Here is a 26,018-nt window from a genome sequence, read left to right as displayed (position 1 = left end):
TTAGGTTTATTCCTAGCTATTTTATGATTCTTGGTGCAGTTGTGAATGGGATCAGTTTGTCTTTCTGTTGCTTCATTATTAGTGTATAAGAATGCAACTGATTTCTGTACATTGATTTTGTATCCTGCGACTTTGAATTCATGTATCAGTTCTAGCAGACTTTTGGTGGAGTCTGTCGTGTTTTCCACATATAATGTCATCTGCAAACAGTGAAAGTTTAACTTCATCTTTGCCAATTTTGATGTCTTTGATTTCCTTTTGTTGTCTGATTGCTGATGCTAGAACTTCCAACACTATGTTAAACAACAGAGGTAAGAGTGGACATCCCTGTCATGTTCCTGATCTCGGGGGAAAGCTCTCAGTTTTTCTCCATTGAGGATGATATTAGCTGTGGGCTTTTCATAAATGGCTTTTATGATCTTTAAGTATGTTCCTTCTATCCCGACTTTCTCGAGGGTTTTTATTAAGAAAGGATGCGGAATTTTGTCAAATGCTTTTTCTGCATCAATTGACAGGATCATATGGTTCTTATCTTTTCTTTTATTAATGTGATGTATCACACTGATTGATTTGCGAATATGGAACCAGCCCTGCAGCCCAGGAATGAATCCCACTTGATCATCTATTTGCCATCTACAGGAGACTCCTTTTAGACCTGAGGACACCTTCAGATTGAAAGTGAGGGGATGGAGAACTATCTATCATGCTACTGGAAGTCAAAAGAAAGCTGGAGTAACCATACTTATATTAGACAAACTAGACTTTAAATTAAAGGCTGTAACAAGAGATGAAGGAGGGCATTATCTAATTATAGGGTCTATCCATCAGGAAGACCTAACAATTATAAATGTCTATGTGCTGAATATGGGAGCCCCCGAATATATAAAACAATTAATCACAAACATAAGCAACCTTATTGATAAGAATGTGGTAATTGTTTTTTCACTTTTTTTTTCACTTTTTAGTATGCAGTTAGCTGTGGAATTGTCATATATGTGGTCTTTATTATGTTGAGGTACATTCTCTCTATACCCAATTTGTTGAAGGTTTTTATAATGAAAGGAGGATGAATTTTGTCAAATGCTTTTTCTGCATCTATTCAGATGATCATATATGACTTATATTCATTTTTAATGAGGTGTATCAAATTGATGTTGTAGATGTTGAACCATTTTTGCATTCCTGGAATAAATCACACTTGATCATGGTGTATGATCCTTTTAATGTATTGTTGACTTCAGTTTGCTTATATTTTGTTGGAGACTTTTGCACCTGTGTTCATCAGGGATATTGGCCTGCAATTTTCTTTTCTTACAGTGACCTTCTCTGGTTTTGGTATCAGGGTAATGCTGGACTCATAAAATGAATTTGGAAATGTTTTTTTCCTATTCTAGTTTTGGAAGAGTTTGAGAAAGATTGGTACTAATTCTTTAAATGTTTGATAGAATTCACCAGTGAAGCCATCTACCCTTACACTATTGTTTGAGAACTCTTAAATTCTTGGTTTGGGGTGCCTGGGTGGCTCGATCAGTTGAGCGTCCGCCTTTGAGTCAGGTCATGATCTCACAGTTCATGAGTTCGAGCCCCGCATCAGGCTCTATGTTGACAGCTCAGAGCCTGGGGCTGGCTTTGGATTCTGTGTCTCCCTCTCTCTCTGTCCTCTCCCCACTCACACTCTGTCTATCTCTCAAAATAAATATTAAATTTATTGATTCACCCCCTTACTAGTAATCTCTTGGTTTAAGATTTTCTGTTTCTTCATGATTCAGTCTTGGTAGGTTGTATCTTCCTAGGTATTTATCTATTCTAGGTTGTCCAATATATTGGTGTATACAGGCATACTTCAGAGATCTTGTGGTCCAGACCACTGCAATAAAGAGAGTATTGCAATAGAGTCAAATGAATTTTTTTGTTTCTCAATGCACATAAAAGTTTACACTACACTATAGCCTATTAAGTGTGCAATAATATGTCTAGAAATGCATATACTTTAAAATATTGCTTAAAAAATGCTAACCATTATCTGAGCTTTCCACAAATTGTCATCTTTTTGCTGGTGGAAGTTCTTGCTTTGATGTTAGCGGTTCCTGACTGATAGTGTGGTGATTCCTGAAGGATGGGATGGCTGTGGGAATATCTTAAAATAAGTCAACAATGAAGTTTGCTGCACTCACTCTCTGCCTTTCACAAATGATTGCTCTGTAGCATGTAATGCTGATTGAAAGCATTTTATCCACAGTAGAACTTCTTTCAAAAATGGAGTCAATCCTTTCAAACCCCACCAATGCTTTATCAACAAAATCTACGCAATATTCTAAATCCTTTGTTGTTGTTTCAACAAACTTCACAACATCTTCACCGGGAGTAGATTCCACCTCAAGAAACTACTATCTTTGTTTATCTATAAGAAGCAATTCCTCGTCCTTTCAAGTTTGATTTTGTAGAAATTCAGGCTCTACTTTAGGCTCTACTTCTAATTCCAGATCTCTTGCTATTTCCCTCACATCTGCAGTTACTGCCTCCACTGAAGTCTTGAACCCCTCAAAGTCCTTCCTGAGACTTGGACTCAACATCTTCCAAACTCCTGTTAATGTTGATATTTTTTGACCCCTTCCCATGAATCACAAATGTTCTTCATGGTATCTAGAATGGTGAATTCTTTCCAAAAGGCTTCCAAGTTACTTTGCCCAGATCTATTATAGGAATCCCTACCTATGGTACCTATGAAATACATTTCTTAAACAATAGTTCAATTTCAAAATTACTTCTTGATCCATGAGCTGCAGGATGGATTTTGTGTTAGCAGATATGAACAATAACCTTAATTGCACTACTCTTGGGTGAGTAGTCAGTAAATGGTAATATTTTGAAAGGAATCTTAACAGCAGGTCTCAAAGTGGGTACAAAATGTTCAGTAAACCACATTGTAAATGTTTGTAATATAGACTTAGCTCTTCTATTTATAGAGTACAGGCACAGTAGATTTAACATAATTCTTAAGAGTCTCTAAGATTTTCAGAAGAGTCAATGAGCATTGGTTCAACTTAGTTACCAGATATATTGGCTCCTAACAAAAGAGCCAGCCTGTCCTTTTGAAGCTTTGAAGTCAGGCATTTGCTTCTCCTTAATTTTATTTATTGAAGTATACTTGACACACAATGTTACATTAGTTTCAGGTGTAAACATAGTGATTTGTGTAGCTACTATCTGTCACCATACTGCCCTATTACAATACCATTGACTATATTCTCTATGCTGTACCTTTTATCCCCATGTCTGGAACGAGTTTCTTTGTATTTCAGGTGCCCTTTTATTTTTTTAATTTAAATACTTTTTATTTGAGTATTTGAGTAAAGTTGATACGATGTTACATTATTTTCAGATGTGCAACATAATGATTTGACAAGTTTATACATTATGCTATGCTTACCACAAGTGTAGCTATCATCTCTTACCATATAACACTATTACAGTATCATCGATTATATTCCCTGTGCTGTGCTTTTTATCTCCATGACCTTCATTCCATAACTAGAAGTCTATCTCTTACTTCCCTTCACCAATTTTGCCCATCTGAACACCCCCTTCCGCTCTGGCAAGCATCAGTTTGTTCTCCGTATTATAGGTCTGATTCTGTTTTGTTTTTTCATTTTTGTTTTTGTTTTGTTTTAGATTCCACATATAAGTGAAAGAATATGGTATTTGTGTTTCTCAGTCTATTTTATTTAGAATAATACCCTCTAGGTCTCCAGTTGTCTCAAATGGCAATTCTGGCCAATGTTCCATTGTGTGGAATCTATCAATGGACATTTAGGTTGCTTCCATATCTTGGCTATTGTAAATAATGCTACTATAAACATATAGGTGCATATATCTTTTCAAATTAGTGCTTTTGTTTTCTTTGGGTAAAAATCTAGTGTACCACCATTACCATTACTGGATCATAGGGTTAATTCTATTTTTAACTTTTTGAGGAACTTCCATACTGTTTTCCACAGTGGCTGCACCAGCTTGCATTCCCACCAACAGTGCAAGAGGGTTCCCTTTTCTCCACTTCCTCACCAACACCTGTTGTTTCATCTCTTGATTTTAGCCATCTGACAGGTGTGAGGTGATAATGTGGTTTTGGCCTGCATTTCCCTGATGATGAATGATGTTGAGCAGATGTCTTTTCATGTGTCTTTTGACCATCTTATGTCTGTTTGGGCAAAATGTCTCTTCAGGTCCTCTGCCCATTTTTTTTCATGTTTATTTATTTGAAAGAGAGGGAAAGCAAGGGCATGGGTGGGGGGAGAGGCAGAGAGAGAGACAGAGAGAGAGAGACAGAGAGAGACAGAGAGACAGAGAGACAGAGAGACAGAGAGACAGAGAGAGACAGAGAGACAGAGAGAGAGAGAGACAGAGAGAGAGAGAGACAGAGAGAGACAGAGAGAGACAGAGAGAGAGAGAGAGACAGAGAGAGACAGAGAGAGACAGAGAGAGACAGAGAGAGACAGAGAGAGAGAGGAGAGAAAGAATCCCAAGCAGGCTCTGCACTGTCAGCACAGAGCCCCACACTGGGGCTCAGTCTCACAATAGTGAGATCACGACCTCAGCTGATAATCAAGAGTCCTCCTTAACCGCTTGAACTGCTTAACTGGATTGAGCCACCTAGGCACCCTGTCCTCTGCCCATTTTTAAATCAGATTGTTTGTTTTTTTGGTATTGAGTTGTAGAAGTTCTTTATATACTTTAGATTTTAATCCCTTTTTGGAGAAATCATTTGTAAATATCTTCTCCAATTCAGTAGGTTGCCTTTTTGTTTTGTTGATTCTAGTTGCCCTTTTAAACCAAAGCTTTTTCCTGTGCCCCAGGGCAGATGAATCTGCTCTTGCTCCTCAGTATTCTCCCTTCCCACTACAGTTAACAGCATCCAGGGTGGGGATTCACTTTGCTAATGTGTCTCTGTCTCATCATTCTCTATGTGGTCTTTCTATCTTTCCTTGTTCAGAAGCCGTTCAGTCTGCCCTCAATTTTCTGTCAGGAGGAACTGCTCTCAATAGGTGTTGATTTGGTGTGTTTATGGAGGAGGTGAGTTCAGGGTCTTCCTGTGTCACTGTTTTGGACCAGAAGTCTCCTGACTTCTCCTCTTCAACTATAAGAGTTCTACATCATGCCTTCTTCCAAGAGAAGGCTGTTTCATCTACATTCAAAATCTGTTGAATGTAGCCACCTTCATTATCTAAGTTAGGTCATCTTGGCAATTTGCTACAGCTTTTTCATCAGCGCTTGCTTCTTCATTTTGCACTTTGATATTATGGAGCTGTCTTCCTAAACTTCATAAAGCTCTTCTAGCTTCAAACTTCTCTTCTGCAGCTTCCTTATCTCTCTCTGCCTTCTCAGAACTCAAGAGAGTAATAGGCTTTGCTCTGGATTAGGCTTTAACTTAAGGGAATGTTGTGGCTGGTTTGATCCTGTACCCAGACCACTAAAATTTTCTTCCTATCAGCGATAAGACTGTTTTGTTTTCTTATCATTCATGTGTTCACTGAACTAACACTTGTCATTTCCTTCAATAATTTACCTTTGCATTCACAGCTTGGCTGTTAGGCTGAAAGCTAGGCCTTTTATACCAGTCTTGGCTTTCCATATGCCTTCTTCACTAAGCTTAATAATTTCCAGCTTTTGATTTAAAATGAGGGAGGTGTGGCACTTTCTTTGACTTGAACACTTGGAGGACGCTGTAGGGCTCTTAATTGGCCTGGTTTCAATATCGCTGTGTCTCAGGGAATAGGGAGGCGGGAGAAGAGGGACCGAGTTGGGGAAACGGCTGGTTGGTGGAGCAGTGAGAACACATACATTGTTTGCCATCTTACATGGACATGGTTTGTGGGGCCCCAAAACCATTAGTAACATCAAAGATCACAGATCACCATAACAAATGAAATATTTCAAACTTCTTCACTCATGTTACAAGAATTACCAAAATGTGACACAGAGACCTAAAGTGAGCTAATGTTAGGAAAAATGGTGCCAATGGACTGGCTCCATGAAGGGTTGCCATAAACCTTCAATGTGTAAGAATAGAACATCTGTGAATCTCAAAGTGAAGTGCAACAAAATGAGCTATGCCTGTAATTGTTCATAATAGTCCCTTAGGATCTTTTGTATTTCTTTGGTATTGATTATAATGTCTCCTCTTACTTTATTTGAACCCCCCTCTTTTTTTTTTTGAGTCTAAAGTTTTGTCCATTTTTTCTCTCTCAAAAAAAAAAAAAAAAACCTCTTAGTTTCCTTAGTATTTCCTGTTGTCTTTTTAGTCTCTATTCATTTATTTCCAGCCTCCTCTTTATTTCCTTTCTTTCTAACTTTGGGCTTCATTTGTTCTTGTCCTAGTTCCTTCAGGTATAAATTTAGGTTGTAGCAGCTCTTTTTTGTTTCTTAATGTAGGGGTTTAGGACTTAGAAATTCCCTCTTAGAGGCATGCCTGGGTGGCTCAGTTGGTTAAGTGTCCGACTCTTGATATTGGCTCCTGTCATGGTCCCAGGGTCCTGGGATCAAGCTCCACATCAAGCTCTGTGCTGACAACATGGAGACTGCTTGGGGTTATCTCTTTTCCTTGTGCTCTGCTCCTCCCCCATTCACTCTCACTTGCTCTCTCAAAATAAATGAACTTCAAAAAATATATACATAAAAAATTTCCTCTTAGAACTGCTTTTGTTGCATCACATAAGTTTTGGTATGTTGTATTTCTGTTAATCATTTGTGTCAAGGTATTTAATTTATCTTTTGATTTCTTTGACCCATTGGTGGTCCAGAAGCATGCTTAATTTCCATATATTTGCAAATTTTCCAGTTTTTTTCTTAGGGCTGATTTCTAGTTTCATGGCATTGTGGTCAGAAAAAAAGTGCTTGATACTTACTAAGATCTGTTTTGTGGCCTAACATATGCTCTATTCTGGAGAGTGTTCCATGAAAGAGTGTGTATTCTCTTGCCTTTAGGTGGAATGTTCTGTATGTGTCTGTTAAGTCCATTTCATCTGATGTGTCATTTAAGGCTAATGTTTCCTTATTGGCTTTTTTTTTTTTTTTTTTGGTCTGGATCACCTATCTATTGATACAAATGGGATATAGAAGGCCCCTAAAGTTGTATTGCTATATTTTTTTCCCTTTAGATTAACATTTAGGTGCTTCTATGTTACGTGCATAAATATTTATAAATGTTATATCCTCTAGCTGGATTGACCTTTTATTTTGTTCTATGATGATTGTCTTTGCCTCTTATTACAGATTGTGTCTTTAAAGTCTAATTTATCTGTAGAAGTGCAACCACCCCTGCTTCCTTTTCATTTCCTTTTGCATGAAATATCTTTTTCCATCCCTTCACTTTCAGTCTATGTGGGTCCTTAAAGCTGAAATGAGTCCTGTAGGCAGCATATAGTTGGGTCTTGTTTTTTTCTAATCTATTCATCCCCTTTATGTCTTTTGAATGGAGAATTTAGTCCATTAACATGTAATTGATCAGTATGGACTTGGCATTTTGTTAATTGTTTTCTGATTCACTTGTTCCTTTTCTTGCTCTCTTCATTTGTGATTTGATGATTTTCTGTAGTGGTATTCTTTGATAACTTTTTCTTTTATGTGTCTATTGTAGGCTTTTGCTTGTGATTAACATGAGGCTTACATGAAACATATTTATAACAGTCAATTTTAAATTCATAACAAAGTTTGAACACATTCTAAACCTTTACACTTTTACTGCCTCATGTCATGTTTTTGATATCCTAATTCACATCTTATTTTATGTATCCATTAACAAGTTATTGTAGTTATTTTTACTACTTTTGTCTTTTAAATTTCACACTAGTTTTATAAGTAATTAACCTACTACCACTACAACAGATTATTCTGAATATATATATTTGACCAGTAATATTTATACTTTTATAGATTTTCCTATTGCAAATTAGTGCCCTTTTCTTGCAGCGTCTTTAACATTTTTTGTAAGACAGGTCTGGTGGTGATGAAATCCTTTAGCTTTTCCTTACCTGGAAAACTTTGTCTCCAATTTTTAATGACAACTTTGTTGGGTATTCTTGGTTGGCAGTTTTTTTCTTTCAACACTTTGAATGTTTTATGCCACTCCCTTCTTGCCTACAAAGTAGTTTTTTTCTGCTGGAAAAAAAAATTGCTAATAGTCTTATTGAGGTTCCCTTGTATGTAATAGGTTTTTGGTTTGTTTTTTTTTTTCCTCTCGCTGCTTTTAAGTTTCTCTCCTTTTCTTTAGCTTTTTGTTGTTGTTGTTACTTATTTACATCCAAATTAGTTAGCATATAGTGCAACAATGATTTCAGGAGTAGATTCCTTAATGCCCCTTATCTATTTAGTCCTTCCCCCTCCCCCGCCCGCCACAACCCCTCCAGTAACCCTCTGCTTGTTCTCCATATTTAAGAGTCTCTTATGTTTTGTCCCTGTCCCTGTTTTTATATTATTTTTGCTTCCCTTCTCTTGTGTTCATCTGCTCTGTGTCTTAAAGTCCTCCTATGAGTGAAGTCATAAGATATTTGTCTTTCTCACTAATTTCACTTAGCATAATACCCTCTAGTTCCATCCACATAGTTGCAAATGGCAAGATATCATTCTTTTTGATTGCTGAGTAATACTCCATTGTATACATATACCGCTTCTTTATCCATTCATTCATCGATGGACATTGGGCTCTTTGCATACTTTGGCTATTGTCGATAGTGCTGCTACAAACATTGGGGTACATGTGCCCCTTCGAAACAGCATACCTGTATTCCTTGGATAAATACCTAGTAGTGCAATTGCTGGGTCGTAGGGTAATTCTATTTTTAATTTTTTGAGGAATCTTCACACTGTTTTCCAGAGTGGCTGCACCAGTTTGCATTCCCACCAGCAGTGCAGAAGAGATCCTCTTTCTCCACATCCTCGCCAGCATCTGTTGTTGCCTGAGTTGTTAATGTTAACCATTCTGACAGGTGTGAGATGGCATTTCATTGTGATGATGAGTGACGTTGAGCATTTTTTTTATGTGTCGTTTGGCCATCTGGATGTCTTCTTTGGAGAAGTGTCTATTCATGTCTTTTGCCCATTTCTTCACTGGATTGTTTTTTTGGGGTGTTGAGTTTGATAAGTTCTTAATGGACTTTGGATACTAACCCTTTATCTGATATGTCGTTTGCAAATATCTTCTCCCATTCTGTCGGTTGCCTTTTAGTTTTGTGGATTGTTTCCTTTGCTGTACAGAAGCTTTTTATTTTGATGAGGTCCCAATAGTTCATTTTTGCTTTTGTTTCCCTTGCCTCTGGAGACGTGTTGAGTAAGAAGTTGCTGCAGCCAAGGTCAAAGAGGTTTTTACCTGCTTTCTCCTCGAGGATTCTGATGGCTTCCCATCTTATATTTAGGTCTTTCACCCATTTTGAGTTTACGTTTGTGTATGGTGTAAGAAAGTGGTCCGGGTTCATTTTTCTGCATGTTGCTGTCTAGTTTTCCCAGCACCACTTGCTAAAGAGGCTGTCTTCATTCCACTGGATATTCTTTCCTGCTTTGTCAAAGATTAGTTGGCCATATGTTGGTGGGTCCATTTCTGGATTCTCTATTCTGTTCCATTGATCTGAGTGTCTGCTTTTGTGCCAGTACCATGCTCTCTTGATGATTACAGCTTTGTAATACAGCTTGATGTCTGGGATTGTGATGCCTCCTGCTTTGGTTTTCTTTTTCAAGATTGCTTTGGCTATTCAGGTTCTTTTCTGGTTCCATACAAATTTTAGGATTGTTTGTTCTAGCTCTGTGAAAAATGCTGGTGTTATTTTGATAGAGATTGCTCTCCTTGTCTTTAACTTTTGACAACTTAGTGTGTCTTTGTGTGGGTCTCTTTGGATTCATCTTATTTGGAACCCTGACCTTCCTGCATATAGATGTCTATTTCCTTCCCCAGGTTAGGAAACTTTTTAGCCATTATTTCCTTAAATAAGCTTTCTGCCCCTTTCTATTTTCCTTTTGGGATATCTCTAATGTAAATATTGGCCTGCTTGATGTTGTCACATAAATTCCTTAAAAGTTAACATCACTCATTTTTCATTTTGTTCCTCTCATTGGGTGAATTGTTCTGTCCTGTCTTTGAACTTATTGATCTTTTTTCTACTTCATGTAGTGTGCTGTTGAACCCCTTTATTGAATTTTCTAGCTCAGTTATTGTATTCTTCAACTCTAATTTGTTGAGTCCTTTCTTAGATTTTCTTTGTTGAAATTCTCCCTTTGTTTATGCATTATTCTCCTGACCTTGGTAACTACCTTTGACTGTTAGTCTTGATGGAGTGGCCTCATGTAGGAGGTTGAACCTTACTAGTTAATCCTGCCCTAGACCTGTGTTGTCTCTCTCACCTTTGTGATAATCCAAGCAGCCATCTTTGTTCTTAGTGGCTCCTGGTAGTGGAGGGTGAGCCAAGACTTGGCAGTGAATCTCTGTCAACACCTAAATGTAGGCTTATTGGAAGCTGGACCCTCAGACAGAAACTTTCAAAATAGGCCAATATGCTGGGGTGCCTGGGTGGCTTAATTGGTTGCGCATTCAGCTCAGGTCATGATCATACATTCCATGAGTTCGAGCCCTGCATCGGGCTCCTTGCTGTCAGCACAGAGTCTGCTCTAGATCCTCTGTCCCTCACTCTCTCTGCCCCTCCCCCACTTGTGCTCCCTCTCAAAAACAAATAAACATTAAAAAATACATATGCCAATATATCTCTTTCAGGAGAAGCCTGGAGATTAGTGTTTGTTCTCTCTGCACTGAGCCCTGGAGGCATAGTCAGTTAAGAACCGTTTGTTTCCTACTGTCCCATTGAACCTGTGAACATAAGCCCTGATAGCTACCAGACTCTCAGGGGTGTATTCTTTGAGCAGGAGCTACAAAAAGTGGGGTACCAGATGTATACAGAAGCTCCTTATTTAGAGCTATCCTTGGGGAGGAGCAGAGGTACAGTGTAAAGATGGTACCCGCTGGCCTCTGGAGAAGATTGTATTCAGCTTCTAGATATATATTAAATTAGAAGGTTGGCCCTCAAGTCTTAGCTTTTAATATGTGGAGATAGGCCTCCCTTATGGAAGGACTGGACATCTAATTCTACTGTCTGTACCATGCCTTGGGATGGTTAAGAACTGTGTTTATTACAGTCCTGTGAAACCCACAAATGTAAGTTCTGCTGGCCACCAAAGTCAGGCAGCCTAATGGTGCCTCTCCTGAGTGACTGCTATAATACCTGGGGTGCCAAATGTGAGCACAAGCTCCTTTCTGGGAGATAATAGTGACCTGGAGTGAGGCAGAGGGCAAAGATGGCACCTGCTGGCTTTCCCAGTCTCTGGAGAGTATCCTAGTTAGCTAGTGGATAGTGTTACATTGGAAGCCTGTGCCTCAGGCCATAGGTCTTAAGATAAGCAAATAGGCCTCTTAAGGAAGAACTGGGGACTTTAATTCTGCTTTTCTGTGCTGGGTCCTGAGGGTAGAGGGATAGTCATGGTGAGTCCATGTTGTCAAAAACTGTTTCTTTATAGCCTTGTGGATCTCATAGACACAACCTCCACTGGCTTTCAGTACCAGATGTTTTGAAGGCTCATATTTCAGGTGGAAATCTTAAAAGCTGCAGCACCAGATAAGAGGTCTAAACCCTTTACTTCTCAGGGAAGAGCTTGGAGTTGTGAATTCCTTCCCAGTTGTGTGACGCAGCACTGGGGGTGAGGTTTATGACAAGACTGTGTCTCTACCTCTCCTACCAATTTTGATGTGGTTTTTTTTTTTCATTCACCCATGTGTAAGAGTCACTCAACTAGTTTCTATATTTCTTTCAAAGGAAATTGTTCTGTATGTAGCTATAGATTTGGTATGTCTGCAGGAAGAGAGGAGTTCAGGAGTCCTGTGTGTCACCATCTTGAACCAGAACTGTAAAAGCTTAACCTTTTCCCTCCTACCCCTTATTTTCTCAAATCTTAATCCAAGACCATTTGTTTTCAGTTGATTTATCTTCCCTATAAGAGCCACCTTTTTTTTTCTTGCTTTTTTTTTAAACACAGGTATGTATATCTCTTATTGAATTAGTGTTCTTGTATTCTTTTTTTTTTTTTTTTATGTTCATTTATTTTTGAGAGAGACAGAACATGATTGGGAGAGGGGCAGAGAGAGAGGGAGACACAGAATCTGAATCAGGCTCCAGGCTCTGAGCTGTCAGCACAGAGCCTGACATGGGGCTTAAACCCATGAACTGTGAGATCATGACCTGAGCCGAAGTCAGACACTTAACCTACTAAGCCACCCAGGTGCCCCAAGAGCAACCATTTCTCAATGTGTCTGCTGAGCTCTTTGCCCCCAAAAGGTCTGTTCGCTGGGAATGGATACTGGGGCCAACACTGCTGGTTACCTGATAAAACCACTCTCCCTCTCTTATCCTTCCCGTACTCTAAAATCCTGATTTGGTTTTCCATTCTTATCCTTCAGAGGAGAATGAATCCCTCTCTAGCCCCATTTGGCCAAGTCATAATTTGTCTAAGACTTAGACTCTAAGCCATTGGTTCTGTATTCTGTGTATTGAAACCATCTGGGAAGTTTTAAAAATGCCACCAAAATCCCACCTGGGGCTCTTAGGCACCCTCAGGAGCAGTGGCTTGGCTGTCCTTTCCCTTGGCAAGTGATTGGCTTTAGGTATGGTCATGTGATGCTAAACTGGCCAATGGAATCTGGGATGGTTCTCTACGTTAAACCCAGAAGTTATGACTTGGGGGTGTTCTTTTTCAGTCTCTGGAGGTGATTGTCTGCCTGTGCCCCAAGGTGAAAGAGCTTTGTTTAATTTAGCAAGTGACCTCACATTTGACCCTCACACTGTCCTCTGAGGTAATTAGTAGCCCAATGTTGATGATTCTTCTCATTTTACGGTCAGGGGGAGACTAAGGTTCACAGAAACTTGAGTACTTTCTCCCCAATGACAATAGCTAGTAGCAGCAAAGCCAGAATAAACCCAGCTCAGCCTAGTCTCAGAGACCATGATTTTCAGCCTATTACCTGGGGTGTGCTGATAAGCTATCAAATCCAAAACAAACATCTAAAACATTTTGATTAGTAAATGCTTAAAAACGTTCATTATATATTCTCACTATGCCCAATTTTAGGGTATATCGTGAATACCGAATACTAATTTTGGAAGCGTTTTGCACAATCGATTCTTGTGAGCCTGTATGAGCCAGCTCCAGCAAGCCACTAGAAAATGGGGCAAGTGCTTAAACCCGGTCTTTGGTGCTAAGAACCACATTTCTCACCAACTTCCTAAACAGAGCTTTCTCTTAACACATGTCTCCCTAGAGCAGATCTTTATGCTAGAGTTCTGCCTTGTTAAGAAGGATGCTTAGCTCTTGTTCCTAGAAGGCAGATAAGCACTATGAGGGACCAACCAATAAGTGTGAACTTCAGAGGTTTTCTAATGTCTCCAAGATGCCAATGATACAGACAGGAGTCCCAGAGGGCTACTTACCATTCTTTGTTTTAATGAGCCAGAGAGCCTCTCCCATCGCCTCATCTCTTTGCCAGCTGAGCTGCTGTGCATGTTGTGCACACTTGCTGAGTGCCACCCCATCCCCCACCAGTGCTGTGCACAGACTCATTACTGTGTGAAACGTCAGAAACCTGGGCATATGGCCAGTGGAAACATTATGGTAGGCCAACTCCAGGCCTGCCCCAGTGGGCCAGGGGAAACAACACTATTATGGTGTGCTTGCTAAGCCCCTTCCAAACTGTGGCATGATAGTCTCTTGAAGGTTAGCAGGGCCCTCTCTGTCCAGTCTGACCTCCTGTCCCTCATCCCATCAAGAGTTGTAGACCGTTTGAAGATGTACTTACCAGTGATGGTAAACTCCCTCCCTCCCAAGGAAGTTGATTACACATTTGAGAACCTTTGTGAAAAAAGTTTATTTTTGTGCTAAAACAAATTCTGTCACCCCCGTTGCAGCCTGACAGCCTTGTTCTAACCCTGGGGCTATAAATTACCAGGCTAGTTTCTCTCCACATGGAAGATACCAGTCAGGATAGACCAGGTTATGCTAGAGTGATGAATGACTGCCATAATCTCAGTGACATTAAATAATAGTAAAAGTAACTATTTCTTGCTCATGCAAAGTGTCCATCAAAGGTTGGCTAAGGGCTTGTTGGTGTTAATCACTTGAGACGCAGGCTCTCAGAGCCCAGTTGTCATCTCTCAACACAGCCATTCACTGGAGGAAAGAGTCTGATTTGCTGTAAGGAAACGACAGTCTCTCAGCAGCACTGAACTGTTCTACTCTGCAAATATTGTACATCATTCTTCTCTTCTTGGCTAGAACTGTCCATGTGGCCTCACCTGTCCATATAGCGAGGCTCCCGTTATGTACTCAGGAGGCAGAGAGCTGGAAATACTCAGAGTAGCCTTAATGATCACCACAATAGTTTTTCATATATTTGAAGGTAGTTAGGACATTCTCCTGCCTTTCTCCTCAGGCTCCCCACTTCGGTTGACATCACTATTGTGTTCCATACTTTTTGCTCCCTTCATCACTCAATTGGCATTCCTCTGAATATGGTGGAGTTTTGTATCTCCCCATGCTGGTGTCTGGAGCTGAGTCTGGTTTTCTAGGCACAGTCTAATCTTGGCAGAGCTCAGTGGGGCTTATCATTTCCCTCATCTGAGACCCCATGGCTAGGCCTTTGGAGCCTAAGATTACAATTTTATCTTCGTGGCAGCCACAGTACCCTGCTGTTGTATATTCACTGGACTGTAAGCTCCAAGATGGTGGGGTCTGACTTGACTTGGTGTAGTATCCGCATCACTTGGGAAAAGATCTGATTAAATCCCAATCTGTTGAATACATATATTGAATTCATTATTTTCCTCAAATTTTTTACTCATCAAGTCTTAACTCCATCTTGTTCTGACATAGTTTTTTTCAGACTCCAATATAGGCTACATTTTTTTACATTGGTTCTAGCATATAGCTTTGAAAGAATACTGTAGGAGTCAAAAAGATGTGTTTAATATGCAGCTCTGATTCTGTCATTCAGTAGCACATATTTCTTAAGCACCTACAATGTGCCAGGTGCCCTAGATAGAATTATGAGGAAGACCAAAGGCCCCCATCCCACCGAGTAGGTTAATTCAGACAAACAATATAACCTCTCTGGTGCAATCCATGAATGCAAGGATCTTTGGATGTCTTTTTCACTCTAGTTTTCCCAGCAACAAGACTATGCCTGGCATATAGTCAGTGCTCAAATAAATATCAGTTGAATAAGTAAATGGATCGCTAAGCTATAGTTGGCTCCTCTGTGTCAGAATCTGCTTGGAGGGCAGGTAGAGTTTGATAGTAGATTTTTGTCCCATGGTTTAATTTTTGTATTTTGTCATGATGTTGCTTATTTGGTAAACTGAAAGAAAGCTATGAAATTTGTCATGTTTACTCTCAAGGGTGTAGAGGTTATCTAAGGTTGTAGAACACTATTCCAGATTAGTATCAATCTATTAATTATCATACTGAGGTTACCATTATCCATTAAATCCAGCTTGGCCACAGGTTACTGAGATTTTGTCACACATGTTGCTGAAGCTCAAGTATGTAAAACCTATCCTATGCTTCTGATCAACTAGTTTAGAAACCATCCAAGAAAATGAGATTAGACTTTCCAGACTTACTTTTATGAGCCCCTGTACAGTCCTGGGCATGAGTATTCCTGCTGCTCATAAATGACTGTTTAAATAATTCTGTCCTACAATTTTGCCTGTACTTACCTGAATGCTTTATATAATCTCTTTATTTACTTGGACTACAATTCATTTTATCAATGACTCGGGCAATCTTTTTATCTATGACTTTTGTTAGCTTTTTATCTTGAAAATCACTTTCCACAAGGAACAAAAGGAAGGAGAGCTGAGAAATCTTCATTCATTGTGCTCTATTATCAGTTTCTAGAAGGGGGCTTATCTTCTAGATCTTGTGCTGATCTTTAGGAAGTCATTTTTCCTTTCCATGTATGAATAAGTATGAGAAGGCAATTAGGTATGAGAGATTAGTATGTGATTTTAGGGGCAAGTGATCTGTAGGAACATAAAGGGAATTTGGGAGAGGGTGTATGGGTGTGCTAGGGTGCGAAAGTTGCACAGAGATGGACAGGGAGGCAATCTGAGTGATGGAGTTTTGTGTGGGCAAGGGCAATGTGGCATTGGCTTCTACTGGTAGAGGCTGATCAACCATACCCTTCTGTTCACCTTTAGTCTTGACAACACAAGGCTAGAAGAACTTGAGGGATCATCTAGGTTTTGACCGGCACTGTCAGGTCAAACAACTACTAGATTATCCCTTGTTTCTAATTGGAAATGTCCTGTCTCAACCTCTGCAACCCACTTGAATGTTTGACTATACTCAGTGCCTACACAATCTTTACTCTGTCTAGCTGGAATTCTTCCAGCTATGGTCCAAGCCCTTAGAAGAACAAAACCTCTGTGGCATTAGAACTGCCTTCGTGGCATAAGAAAGGCAGCCCTGGGTGGTGTGGAAGGGTATTGTATGAGGACAGGGGTGTACTGCCCAGTTCCTAATAAGAATACACAGGACTTCAGGGCCTCTGATTATGTTAGAAATCATCTTCACAGCTATCTTTGTATAGGAAAACAAATCCCTTGGTTCTAGTGGCTTCAAACCCTAAGGGATGCCATGACCTAGGGAACATCTTGAGCACACCTCCTCTTTTCTCTGAACTGGTCCACAGGCATGTTGAGTGTCCAGAGCGTGACCAGCAGGTACTGGTATTGGGCTATAGTCTCTGTTATCGGTCAGAAGGGAGTTAAATATGCCTTCAGGTTAAATCTGGAAGAACAAAAGAATTCCTGAAAGGTTTGAGGGAGGAGCTACTTGAGGGAAAACCATGGATATACCTTAGCCTCTTTTTTAGAGTGAGCTGCACAATTTCAAGCATGATCCTGCATGCCAATCAGGGCAGGATGAAATCCAAACAGCCTAAAGGAAGTTTTTAAGAATCTCCTGAGAAATTTCTGCAGCCAATAAGTTAGAAAAGTAAAACCCCTCCAACTTGGAGCTGGCCCAGCACCCCTGTCAAGGTGGGGGGATGGGCTGTATGAGGAACACGGGTGTCCCATTCTGCCCATTTTGTGGTAGACCTCCCATGCAACCTTCCTTTGGTCTTCTGGAACCGCTGACCAATAATTGCTAATACTGATTGAGCATGTTCTATGTCCCAGTCCTGGGTTAAGTCCTTGGCATAGACTATTACAGCTAATTTCCGCAGTAATAAGGCAGGCAGGTGCCATTCTTTTTCACAAATGAGAACACTGAGACCTAGGGAAAAGAACACATTTTCCCCAAAACCTACAGTACATGGCAACCCAGTGCAGAGGTCTACGCCGTTCTCAGGTCAGTACTATTAACCCCTGGGAGTAGGCAGGATGGCTCTCCCAGGCTGCCTGTGCCAGGGTAAGAGCTGACAGGGTGATGCCGAAGATGCAGACATACATGGGAGAAATATCAAGGCAAAGGCCATTTCTGGGCTCTCAAATGTGCGAATCAATTTCATGTAGTCTTGGTGGTTGGAAAACTGTCTCTGTGACTAGTCAAACTCAAAAAAAAAAAAATCAAATGCTAGAGGAGGGAAGAGTGTGCAGAATTGATTTCCTCACTGGGGTGAGTGAGGAAGGTGGCAGGAGAGGGGAAGAAACACCTGACGGGGAGAGGAAGTGATGGGGGGCAGCTGGGGCAGGAGGAAGCTGAGGATGGCACTCTTAGTTTTGGTTCTACTTCACAGGAAGGGAAGGAGACTGCAAACCCCTTGCATAGCTGCACTCTGGTCCACTGTGTCCAGCCTGCAACTCCGTTCAGAGGAACATATGTCCACAGGGTTCATTTCCACTGCAAATGCCCAGGCTGTTATCTCAGTCTTATCCTCAGATGATGTACAATAAGTTATAGGACCCACTGACTCAGCACCAAGGGCATTTTCCATTTTAAGTCGGTACAGCCCGATTAAGCAATCAGGATGACCAAATCTGGGAATAAAGATTACAAAGTTTTATGGTGTTGACCCACGATAGGGGCAAGGCCAAATCATGTGTGGCTGACGTATTTTCAAGGCAACATACACCCAATTAAGATCGATAAATGATAAATGGTCTTTCTTTCTTTCTTCCTTTCTTCCTTTCTTTTTTTTTTTTTTTATGTTCTTTGCCACTAAGCTCTATCAGCTCTCTGTAGCTGCCAAGGTAGGTTCCACTCTACAAGCCTTCTTCCCAGTGATGCCATGGCGGGGATGCGAGATGTTACTGAAACAAGAGGTGCCTCTGGGACGGTGGGGAGGGTGGTGAGGAAAGGACTGGAAGCCCCACCAAGGGTCAGAGGTTCCCTAGGGGTTCAGATGGGGTTTATAAGGTTCAGTATGACTCAGACTATTTCCTCCTCAGTAGGGAGGCCCAGACCCTGATTGCATCACTTTGGCCTGCCCCAGGCCCTGTGAGGGGGGATTAGGGGTTCCAGGCCCTTTACATGCAAATCATATAGTCTCCCTGCTGCTAAATGGTTCTGCAGACAGGATGACTAATACTGCCCTGTCCAGCTGGTATTTTATCTAGTGCTCCCTGCTAATTCTGGTTTACACCCTATTTATTTTCAAAACCTCAAAAAGTAGGAAAACTAAAATTGGCCTTAATATAAGACCTTCACCAGTTTGACTAAAAAAGTAGGGATTCTGGAGTTCAACTGCCTGGTTCAAATCCTGACATTAATGCTTTAGCTGTAGGACTTGGGACAAGTTCCCTAATCTCTGTGCCTCAATTTCCCTATCTGTACAATGGAGAGTGCCTACCACTTGGGGTACTGAATGAGTGAATGCACTTAAAGTGTTTGGAACAGGGCCTCACACAGAACAAATATGAACTAAACGTTAGTCCTTATTAAGTGAAAACCTCTTCTGTAGTCAAAGCAAGTGCTTGTAGTTAGTCTCCTTTTAAAGACTCAAGCCCACATGTCTACTTCAGTGGGGAATAGCTTGGACAAGTAGGGACAGATGGGCATGGGGATGAGGACGAGCTGGGGAGGACAGGAGGGTGATAAGACCTGAGGGTTTTTCAAGATTCCTTATCCAAAAGGCAAGATGGTAACCGGAGGGAAGGGTAAATGTGACCTTGTCTTGACCTCCATGCTGTCAGCTGAGCTGGGGGAACGCCACATCCCCAGCAGACGCAGCATCTGCTGATCAAGTGGCTTGTGTCCAGTCTATTGCAGGAAGTATGGGCGGGTGACCTTGTGATCCTCAGGATAGAAGATTAAGGAGAATGGATTAAACATGTGAAGGGGAGCCCTAACCCTGGACTTGGAGACTCCTGGTGTTTTAGGTAAATATCCTGTAACTCTTCTCTCTCCCCTCCCATAAAAGAGGGAGGAGGAAGAAGCACTGGAAATCATCTCATAGCATGATCATTGGTGTTCCATGGGGTAGGCCTGGAATTAAAAGAATGGACTTAAAGCCAACTATAGGGGAATCCAGGTAGCAGGTTTGAATAGGTTATGAAGAGAAAAGCTGCCGAGTTGATTTCAGACTCACTAAAGAGGACATCTGGGTCCTTGGGCTATAATGGATTTTGTAAACAAACACAGGAAGCATACTTTGTTGATCTTACATCGGTGTGAAATAAAGCATATTGGGTGGATCATCAGCTCCACACAGCACTAGAAGATTGAGCTGCAATGCAGCCATGAAAGTTCCTGTTCACCCCCCTACCCCTGCAAATAGAAAAATCCCTCCCTTTCCATTAGTCTGTTGGATTAGAACTTCCGAGCTTTGGACTCTAGACTAGATGCATTCCTTTACCAAGTCTGAAACCTTTGGGCAACCAACTAAACTTCTGAGTCTTTCTCTTATTTGTAAAAGGTCCCATGGTATTCACATTGGAAGTAGTGGTAGAATGACCTGAAGATGTAATGAAATTATGCAGGTTGAGTGTGCCTGTGAACTGCTCCGTGCTAAACAAAAGCAAAAGGAGGCTCCTAGTGACTCTATTGATTCAAACGACCTTTTTTAGGGGCGCCTGGGTGTCAGGTAAGCATCGGACTTCGGCTCAGGTCATGATCTCGCAGTTTGGGAGGTCGAGCCCCGCATTGGGCTCTGTGCTGACAGCTCAGAGCCTGGAGCCTGCTTCAGATTCCGTGTCTCCATCTCTTTCTGCCTCTCCTCGCCTCTCCCCCCTCCCTCAAAAATAGACATCCGTTTTTAGCTTGCAGTATAAATAAAGAGCCCAGGACAGAGATTTTCAATATTGGCAGCTACCCCTTAGCTGCTCTGTAATTCCTCATCCTGTTTGTAGAGGGAGGCCATGTTCTGGTCAATTTGATGTGTGCCCCTTCCTCTCTTTCTTCCTTGCTATATTTTCCAGATGGCATATTTATAAGCTAGAAGCAGGCCATTGAACTTGCACTATACTTTCTCATTCACATAAACATTATGCCTAGGCACTAAGATACTGCAGCAATGTTTAGCAGTTACCACCCTGACTCAGAACAGAAGTTTTGGTCAGTAATAGGCTATGTCCACTTAAGGGACACGCAAGTTATACTAACCTTTTGTGTATTTGCTTTAAGGACCCTATCCATTCTGCTTAGAACTTTTAATTAGATCTCTCCTCTCCTAGTGGGGATAGGACAAATCCTCCTGGACAAAAAGTTTCCTTTTGCTACAAAATGCGTTTATTTCCAGACAGACAAAATTCTCCAACTGCATATAATGAGTACATAAAGTCCTTCTTTTGATAAATGTCCTTTTATAAGAGCCATTTCTAATTATTAAAATGCATACCAAACATTCGTCTCTTAAAATATAACTTAAATAACCTGCTAATGTAGGAGTCCTGAGTGGCGTGCGATTCTTCACCGAGTTCAGAGCCGTATCCACACGTGGTCCCAAAATGAGATTTCACAAGTCAGCAGGCAGCAAACGTGTCCGGCTCACCTGCTGCTGGGAGGAGTAGTTGCCGTGGTGGCCGTGAGCCGTCTTACATGGAAAAAGTCATGGGCGGACAAAGAAGCATGATATACGCAATGTGGAGGCGGCATTTCACAGAATGCAAACACCATTCAGGTAAAGAAGTGGACTGGAGAAGGAAAGTTCAGGGAACACAAGTCTGTTTGCATTAGTAGGTGTCATGGCACCGTCTCACTGGGCACTCAATAAATATCCATTAAAGTAAGTATAAGTCCAGAAGCTGGAACAGTGGTCTTGGTGCCCAACATCTGTTTTCAAGATAGGGCTTGAAGTTGTTTGACAGATGCTCTTTTGTTTCCTCAGAGTGTATCATTCTCTTTGGATAGTCCATTTCCTTATCTTCAAATTCTTGATTAGCATTTACAGACTTCTGGCACACTGCTAGTATTCGGGACTCCCTGGCTTAACGGAGAGCACAGAGTGGTCCATGTGAAATCTTGATTTGTCTTTGGAAGTAAAAAGCTGCTGTGGCTCACTTTCTCGGATCTAGGTGATTCTTCACACCTTCTCTTGAGTTGATTCCTTTTGATATCCCAAGCCCAAAGTAGCCATGAAACCTCCTAGGTGGAGCAGATTTCTTCATGAAATCTCATTCCAGTATCAACTATTTCCAGTACCACGGCTCCCTCAGGACGTGAAAGAGCTGAAGTTCTGTCCTTCAGAGTTTTCCACCCGTTCTCTGAAGGTAAGGTTCTTGTTCTAAGGCTGATACTAGGGAATGCCCCACAAAGGAAATTCCTGGAAAATCTGTATCCCCTTGTGATTCATTCTCTGTAAGGCTAAGGTTGTAATTCTGGAGACACAAAGGAAAAGTTTCTAAATTCATCCTGGTTAATCATAGGAAGATGCCCCTCATCAATTGGGGTTAAAACTGGCTCTTCCTTAATGAAGTCAGGGTCAAAATTACTGACATCTTCTCGGGATTTCTGTCAAAAGGAAACAAGTATTAGTTTGGGGGCACATGAGACTTCCTCATCTTCCCTGGGCCTGTGCCTGTTCCAGGAAGGTCCAAGAATGGCACTGAAACTCTCTCAGTAGCATTATTTAGTTATGACAGTTATGGCTAAAGAGCACTGTATTGTAATTCTGCTGCACTGTGTATGGTATGGCATTTGGTAACCACCAGTTCACTAACCCCATGAAAATCGTACTGAGGAGGCCGGCCTTAGGTTGGGAGGCAAAGCAATTAATTTGGTCACCTGATCCAGGTGTCTCTATCACCCTTTACTCTGCATTTCACTAAGGTGCCACTTCTCAACAGGTCTTGCTGAAGGCCGCACACACTTGGTTGTCAACAGAGTGTAAGTTCACACTCGCCTCACCTATTGTTTATACACAGGGCTATGTGTGTGAAGAGATCTTTCTTGAAAGATGGGCAAGTGCGGAGTTTAGGAAACCACTGCCTCTCCCTTTATTCACCAGTTGGATCCATGATGCCCTGCTGGCAAAGCCTTCCCTCATCCCCAAGGAGTTGGCAGGGGGAGGCCCATTAAAGGAAGTGGCTTTACGGCTGGGTGTCTGGTGTCCAATCTTATGGACTGTTACAGATTAAGCTAGCTGTGCATTTGGAAATGTTGATATTTTACATCTTTATAAACCAATGCTGAAAAGATCATTTCTGCCATTCTCTCCTATCTCGAACCATGGATGAGAAAGAGCTTAGTTCTCCAACCAAGAGCTAGACCACTCTCAGGAATGCTACACGGATCAGCTGCCTTGCTTGGGAAGGTACCCCTGGTGCTGCCAGCATTTCTCCAGTCAAAAGGGGTTTGGCCTGAGCTCTGTGCTGCAGTAACTGATACAGGCCCAGGCTCTCCAAGCCAAGGAGCCAGGTTTGGTGAGGTGGGTAGGGCAGTGCTTTACCTACCCTTTCTCCTTCTCTGGGGGCTTGGGAAATCCACCCTAAGGAGCTTGAGGACACTGTAGAGGAACAATAAATTTCTCATTCCACCTCGTTTGGGGAAATCTGGAACATTTTAGGCCTCTTAGATGGCAGAAAGTGCAAACTTTGGTTAAGAGAGGATGGGGCCAGGGCGAGCAAGAGGTGAAAACTTTGAGAGAAGTAGCCTGTACAGGGAGAGATGCTGCTTCAAGGGCATACCTCCTTCTGGGTGAGGCTGCCCTGAAAAATGTCAGGCTGAATTTCTGGTTCGGTTATTCCATAGGGGACCATCCCATTGCTCAACAGATTCTTAAAGACATTTGAAGAAAGAAAGTCTACTCTGCCGGTCTTGGACACTTACGATTCTGGGTCTAAAAGGTGGTTCTACTTGGCGATGGTTCAGCTGGGCCCAGTCGATTTCCTTAAAGAAAGGATGCCTCAGGATGGCATGCTCACCACCCTGAGTCAGGCTGCCTAGGCGCATGGTGGGGTTCTTGGTCATGAACTGAAAGGGGGAGAAAGAGAGTCAATCATTCAATAATCTACAACAAGTATGTCACAAGATGGTAGGCATCAGTTCTGGCAGAGGAGCCCATGTGAGGCCTTCTGGCTGATCTTGCTTAACAAGCTGAATTTTCCATTATGGGCAGGACAGCCAACATGAATCATCCCCTAAGGCGCAATTCCTTGTGTGTATTTATGGCCTTCGCCACTTCCATTTCAGACGTGGCCACTAAAATAAAGCTGAAGGGTCCAGTTTACTGTAAATACCATGTATTTTTCTTTCCCTTTTAAAGAGACTCTTTATAAAATAGTGTGCCCTTCTCCCACACTGCAGTTGTAGACAACCCACAGCTTATGAATAGGGCTACTTTTAAGAACAGCTGTGCCATTTTTTGAGGCCCTGACGAGTCGGCCAGGATTCCCGCTCTCTGACAAGACCACAGGGAGAAGAGGGAGAGTCATTCTTTTGAAGACCTGTGGGAAGAAGCTGTGAGAGTTTAAAAAAAAACAAAAGTTGGCCACTTTTCTTTATGCAACAACGATGCTCCTTTTCCTCCTGCCCATTTTGAAATGTTTAATGATTCAGAATCCTACTTAGACCATTTAAGCAATGTGTGTATAATAGGTGTATATATACACCTGGATCATATATATATAATTACATATGATATATGATATATATCACATATATATATATATATACACACACACATACCTATTATAATCCTTTGCATATCAACTGGGAAGCTCCCTTGAGGCTGAGCCCCTGTCAAGGTATTTGGAACTAAGTCTACTTTGACAAAAAGGCCAGTAAGGTGTTCTGATCATGTCTTAACCAAGAATTTGTACAGGAGAACTCAGCTTTTCAGGGCCAGAATGTGATTTTTGATTTTAAAGACACGTAAGATAATTTAACCTTGTGTTTTCAAAATAAAAGTTGCCTTGGATTAAAAAGTGCTGTTTTAAAATTTAAATCAAGTTATCTTTAAGAACACTCCCAAACACTGCTTTCCAAATTTGATTTGTGAGCACAAAAGTAATGCTGTGTTCATACAACTTGCTTTAGAGTGGAATTTCTAGAGTCAATGAAAAGCCAATCTTGTTGAAGGTGTGCAGACATGAAAAGGTAGTGTTTGGAGGTGGCCATCCCTGCTAGGCCAGGTGTCCAAAGCTGCAACACATCCAGTGTTGGTTTGAATAAAAATGGAGGGAGAAGGCTGTAAAAAGCCCTAAGCAAATCTGACCGGACAGCCCTCTGAAGAAAATCTTAAAAAGCCCTCCAAGGGAGCTAATAAAAAAATGCAGATGCTGATGGGGTCTAATAGCTTTTCCTCTCTTCTACTGACAATGAATGCAAGGCCATTGGTGATGGTGGACTGGAGGGGAAACCCGAAAGGAAAAGGGGCTTTCAGAGCTACACTGATCCAATTGGGGCAGTTAGCACTCCAGGCATGTACAGTGGTCAATGTGGATTTAGGAAGTACATGTCTCATAAATAGTTCTGTAAAAGTGAGGTCTTCATGCTGCTTGGGTTCTCGTGGCTCAGCCTGTGCATTCAGAAAGGAAGGGGAAAATATATACACAAGAAAAAAGGAGTAGGTTCCCTCCTTAGGAACATTAATGGGATACAATCCCTGATGGAGTAGGCATCTATTTGAAGAGCTAATTTACAAGGATGGTAAAACAGACTCAGATGGCTTGTGGGAAATTCCCAGGCCTGCCAACGATGAGTGCAGAGGGCATCTTGTGTGTGGGTACAACTTGTTCTTCTGGACAAGAGGAACAGTGCATGGCTCTCAATGCCAGGGTGGCAAAAGCCCAGTGTCCATTCTTCCTTGCCCTTGGCACTGAAGCCAAGCTTCCAAGGGATACTGTGGAAAGGAACTCTGCGAGGGAAAATAAACCAAATCACAACTGTTCTTCCTCTAAAAATGGAAATGGAGGCAGTCAGAATAACCCTTTCACTAGCTTTATACTTTCTCTTAGGTTCTGGGAAGTCCTGAATAACCAAGCAGTTTTGTTTTGACTTTTAATATATTGTCCTAAGCCCTTTAGATACAGCTATTCTACACTTAAAAGGGGGATCCATTTACAAAGGTTTACATGGTGTCTACTGTATGCAAGGCAGTGACCTAGCTATTGTGGGGATATAGATGACAAAGACAGTGTCTCCCCATGAGGAGCTGATGAAGTGGGGAAGAGGCCAGAAAAGTTTATGGGCAATCACAACTGGGTGGAATGAAAAGAGCAGAATGTGTAGGAGCTTGGAAGACGGGTCTGGTCATGAGAAGGCAAGTAATGGCCTCATGGAAGAGGTAGCTATTTGCTGAGAGAGGAGGTAGATGAATAGAAGGAACGCAGGCATGAACAAAGATGACAGTTGCTCCCAGGAGCCAGCACAGGTACATGCAAACACCTGGTATGCTGCAGTATGACTGGTGCATTGAACCAGTATGACTGGTTGAAGATCTGGGAGAGGGGCAGCCCATCGGAGCCACCAACATCCTATGGAAAGATGAGTGGTAAGAGCTGGCCAGTGAGGTAGGAGATGACTCTAGCCGCAGTGGACTGAATCAGTCAATG

The 26,018-nt window shown here is 41.6% G+C and overlaps 1 protein-coding gene and 1 long non-coding RNA gene across 12 annotated transcripts in view; one reads left to right on the top strand and one right to left on the bottom strand.

Moving 5' to 3' along the window:
* The window catches only part of LOC113601328 (uncharacterized), an 88,999-nt gene that overhangs the window by 23,572 nt on the left and 39,409 nt on the right, over positions 1-26,018 (top strand). The window contains exon 3 of one of the 10 annotated variants that reach the window (XR_008299448.1): positions 19,287-20,741. The exons of the other annotated variants lie outside the window; for them this stretch is intronic. This is a non-coding gene — a long non-coding RNA (uncharacterized LOC113601328). Of the gene's footprint in view, positions 1-19,286; positions 20,742-26,018 lie in introns of those variants that run through there. 10 annotated transcript variants of the gene reach the window in all.
* The window catches only part of PRKCH (protein kinase C eta), a 230,490-nt gene continuing 225,203 nt past the window's right edge, over positions 20,732-26,018 (bottom strand). For both annotated transcript variants that reach the window (XM_015071812.3, XM_053224525.1), the window contains exons 13-14: positions 23,293-23,436; positions 20,732-21,975 (exon numbers count right to left, since the gene is read on the bottom strand). In XM_015071812.3, coding sequence (XP_014927298.2) covers positions 21,829-21,975; positions 23,293-23,436 — 291 coding nt within the window. In that variant the 3' untranslated portion in view covers positions 20,732-21,828. The remainder of the gene's footprint in view (positions 21,976-23,292; positions 23,437-26,018) is intronic.

Source organism: Acinonyx jubatus, chromosome B3 (genome assembly GCF_027475565.1).
Source record: "Acinonyx jubatus isolate Ajub_Pintada_27869175 chromosome B3, VMU_Ajub_asm_v1.0, whole genome shotgun sequence".
Classification (NCBI taxonomy): Eukaryota; Metazoa; Chordata; class Mammalia; order Carnivora; family Felidae; genus Acinonyx; species Acinonyx jubatus.
The sequence above is the reverse complement of the archived record's forward strand: the minus strand, read 5'-3'. Positions and strand labels throughout refer to the sequence as shown.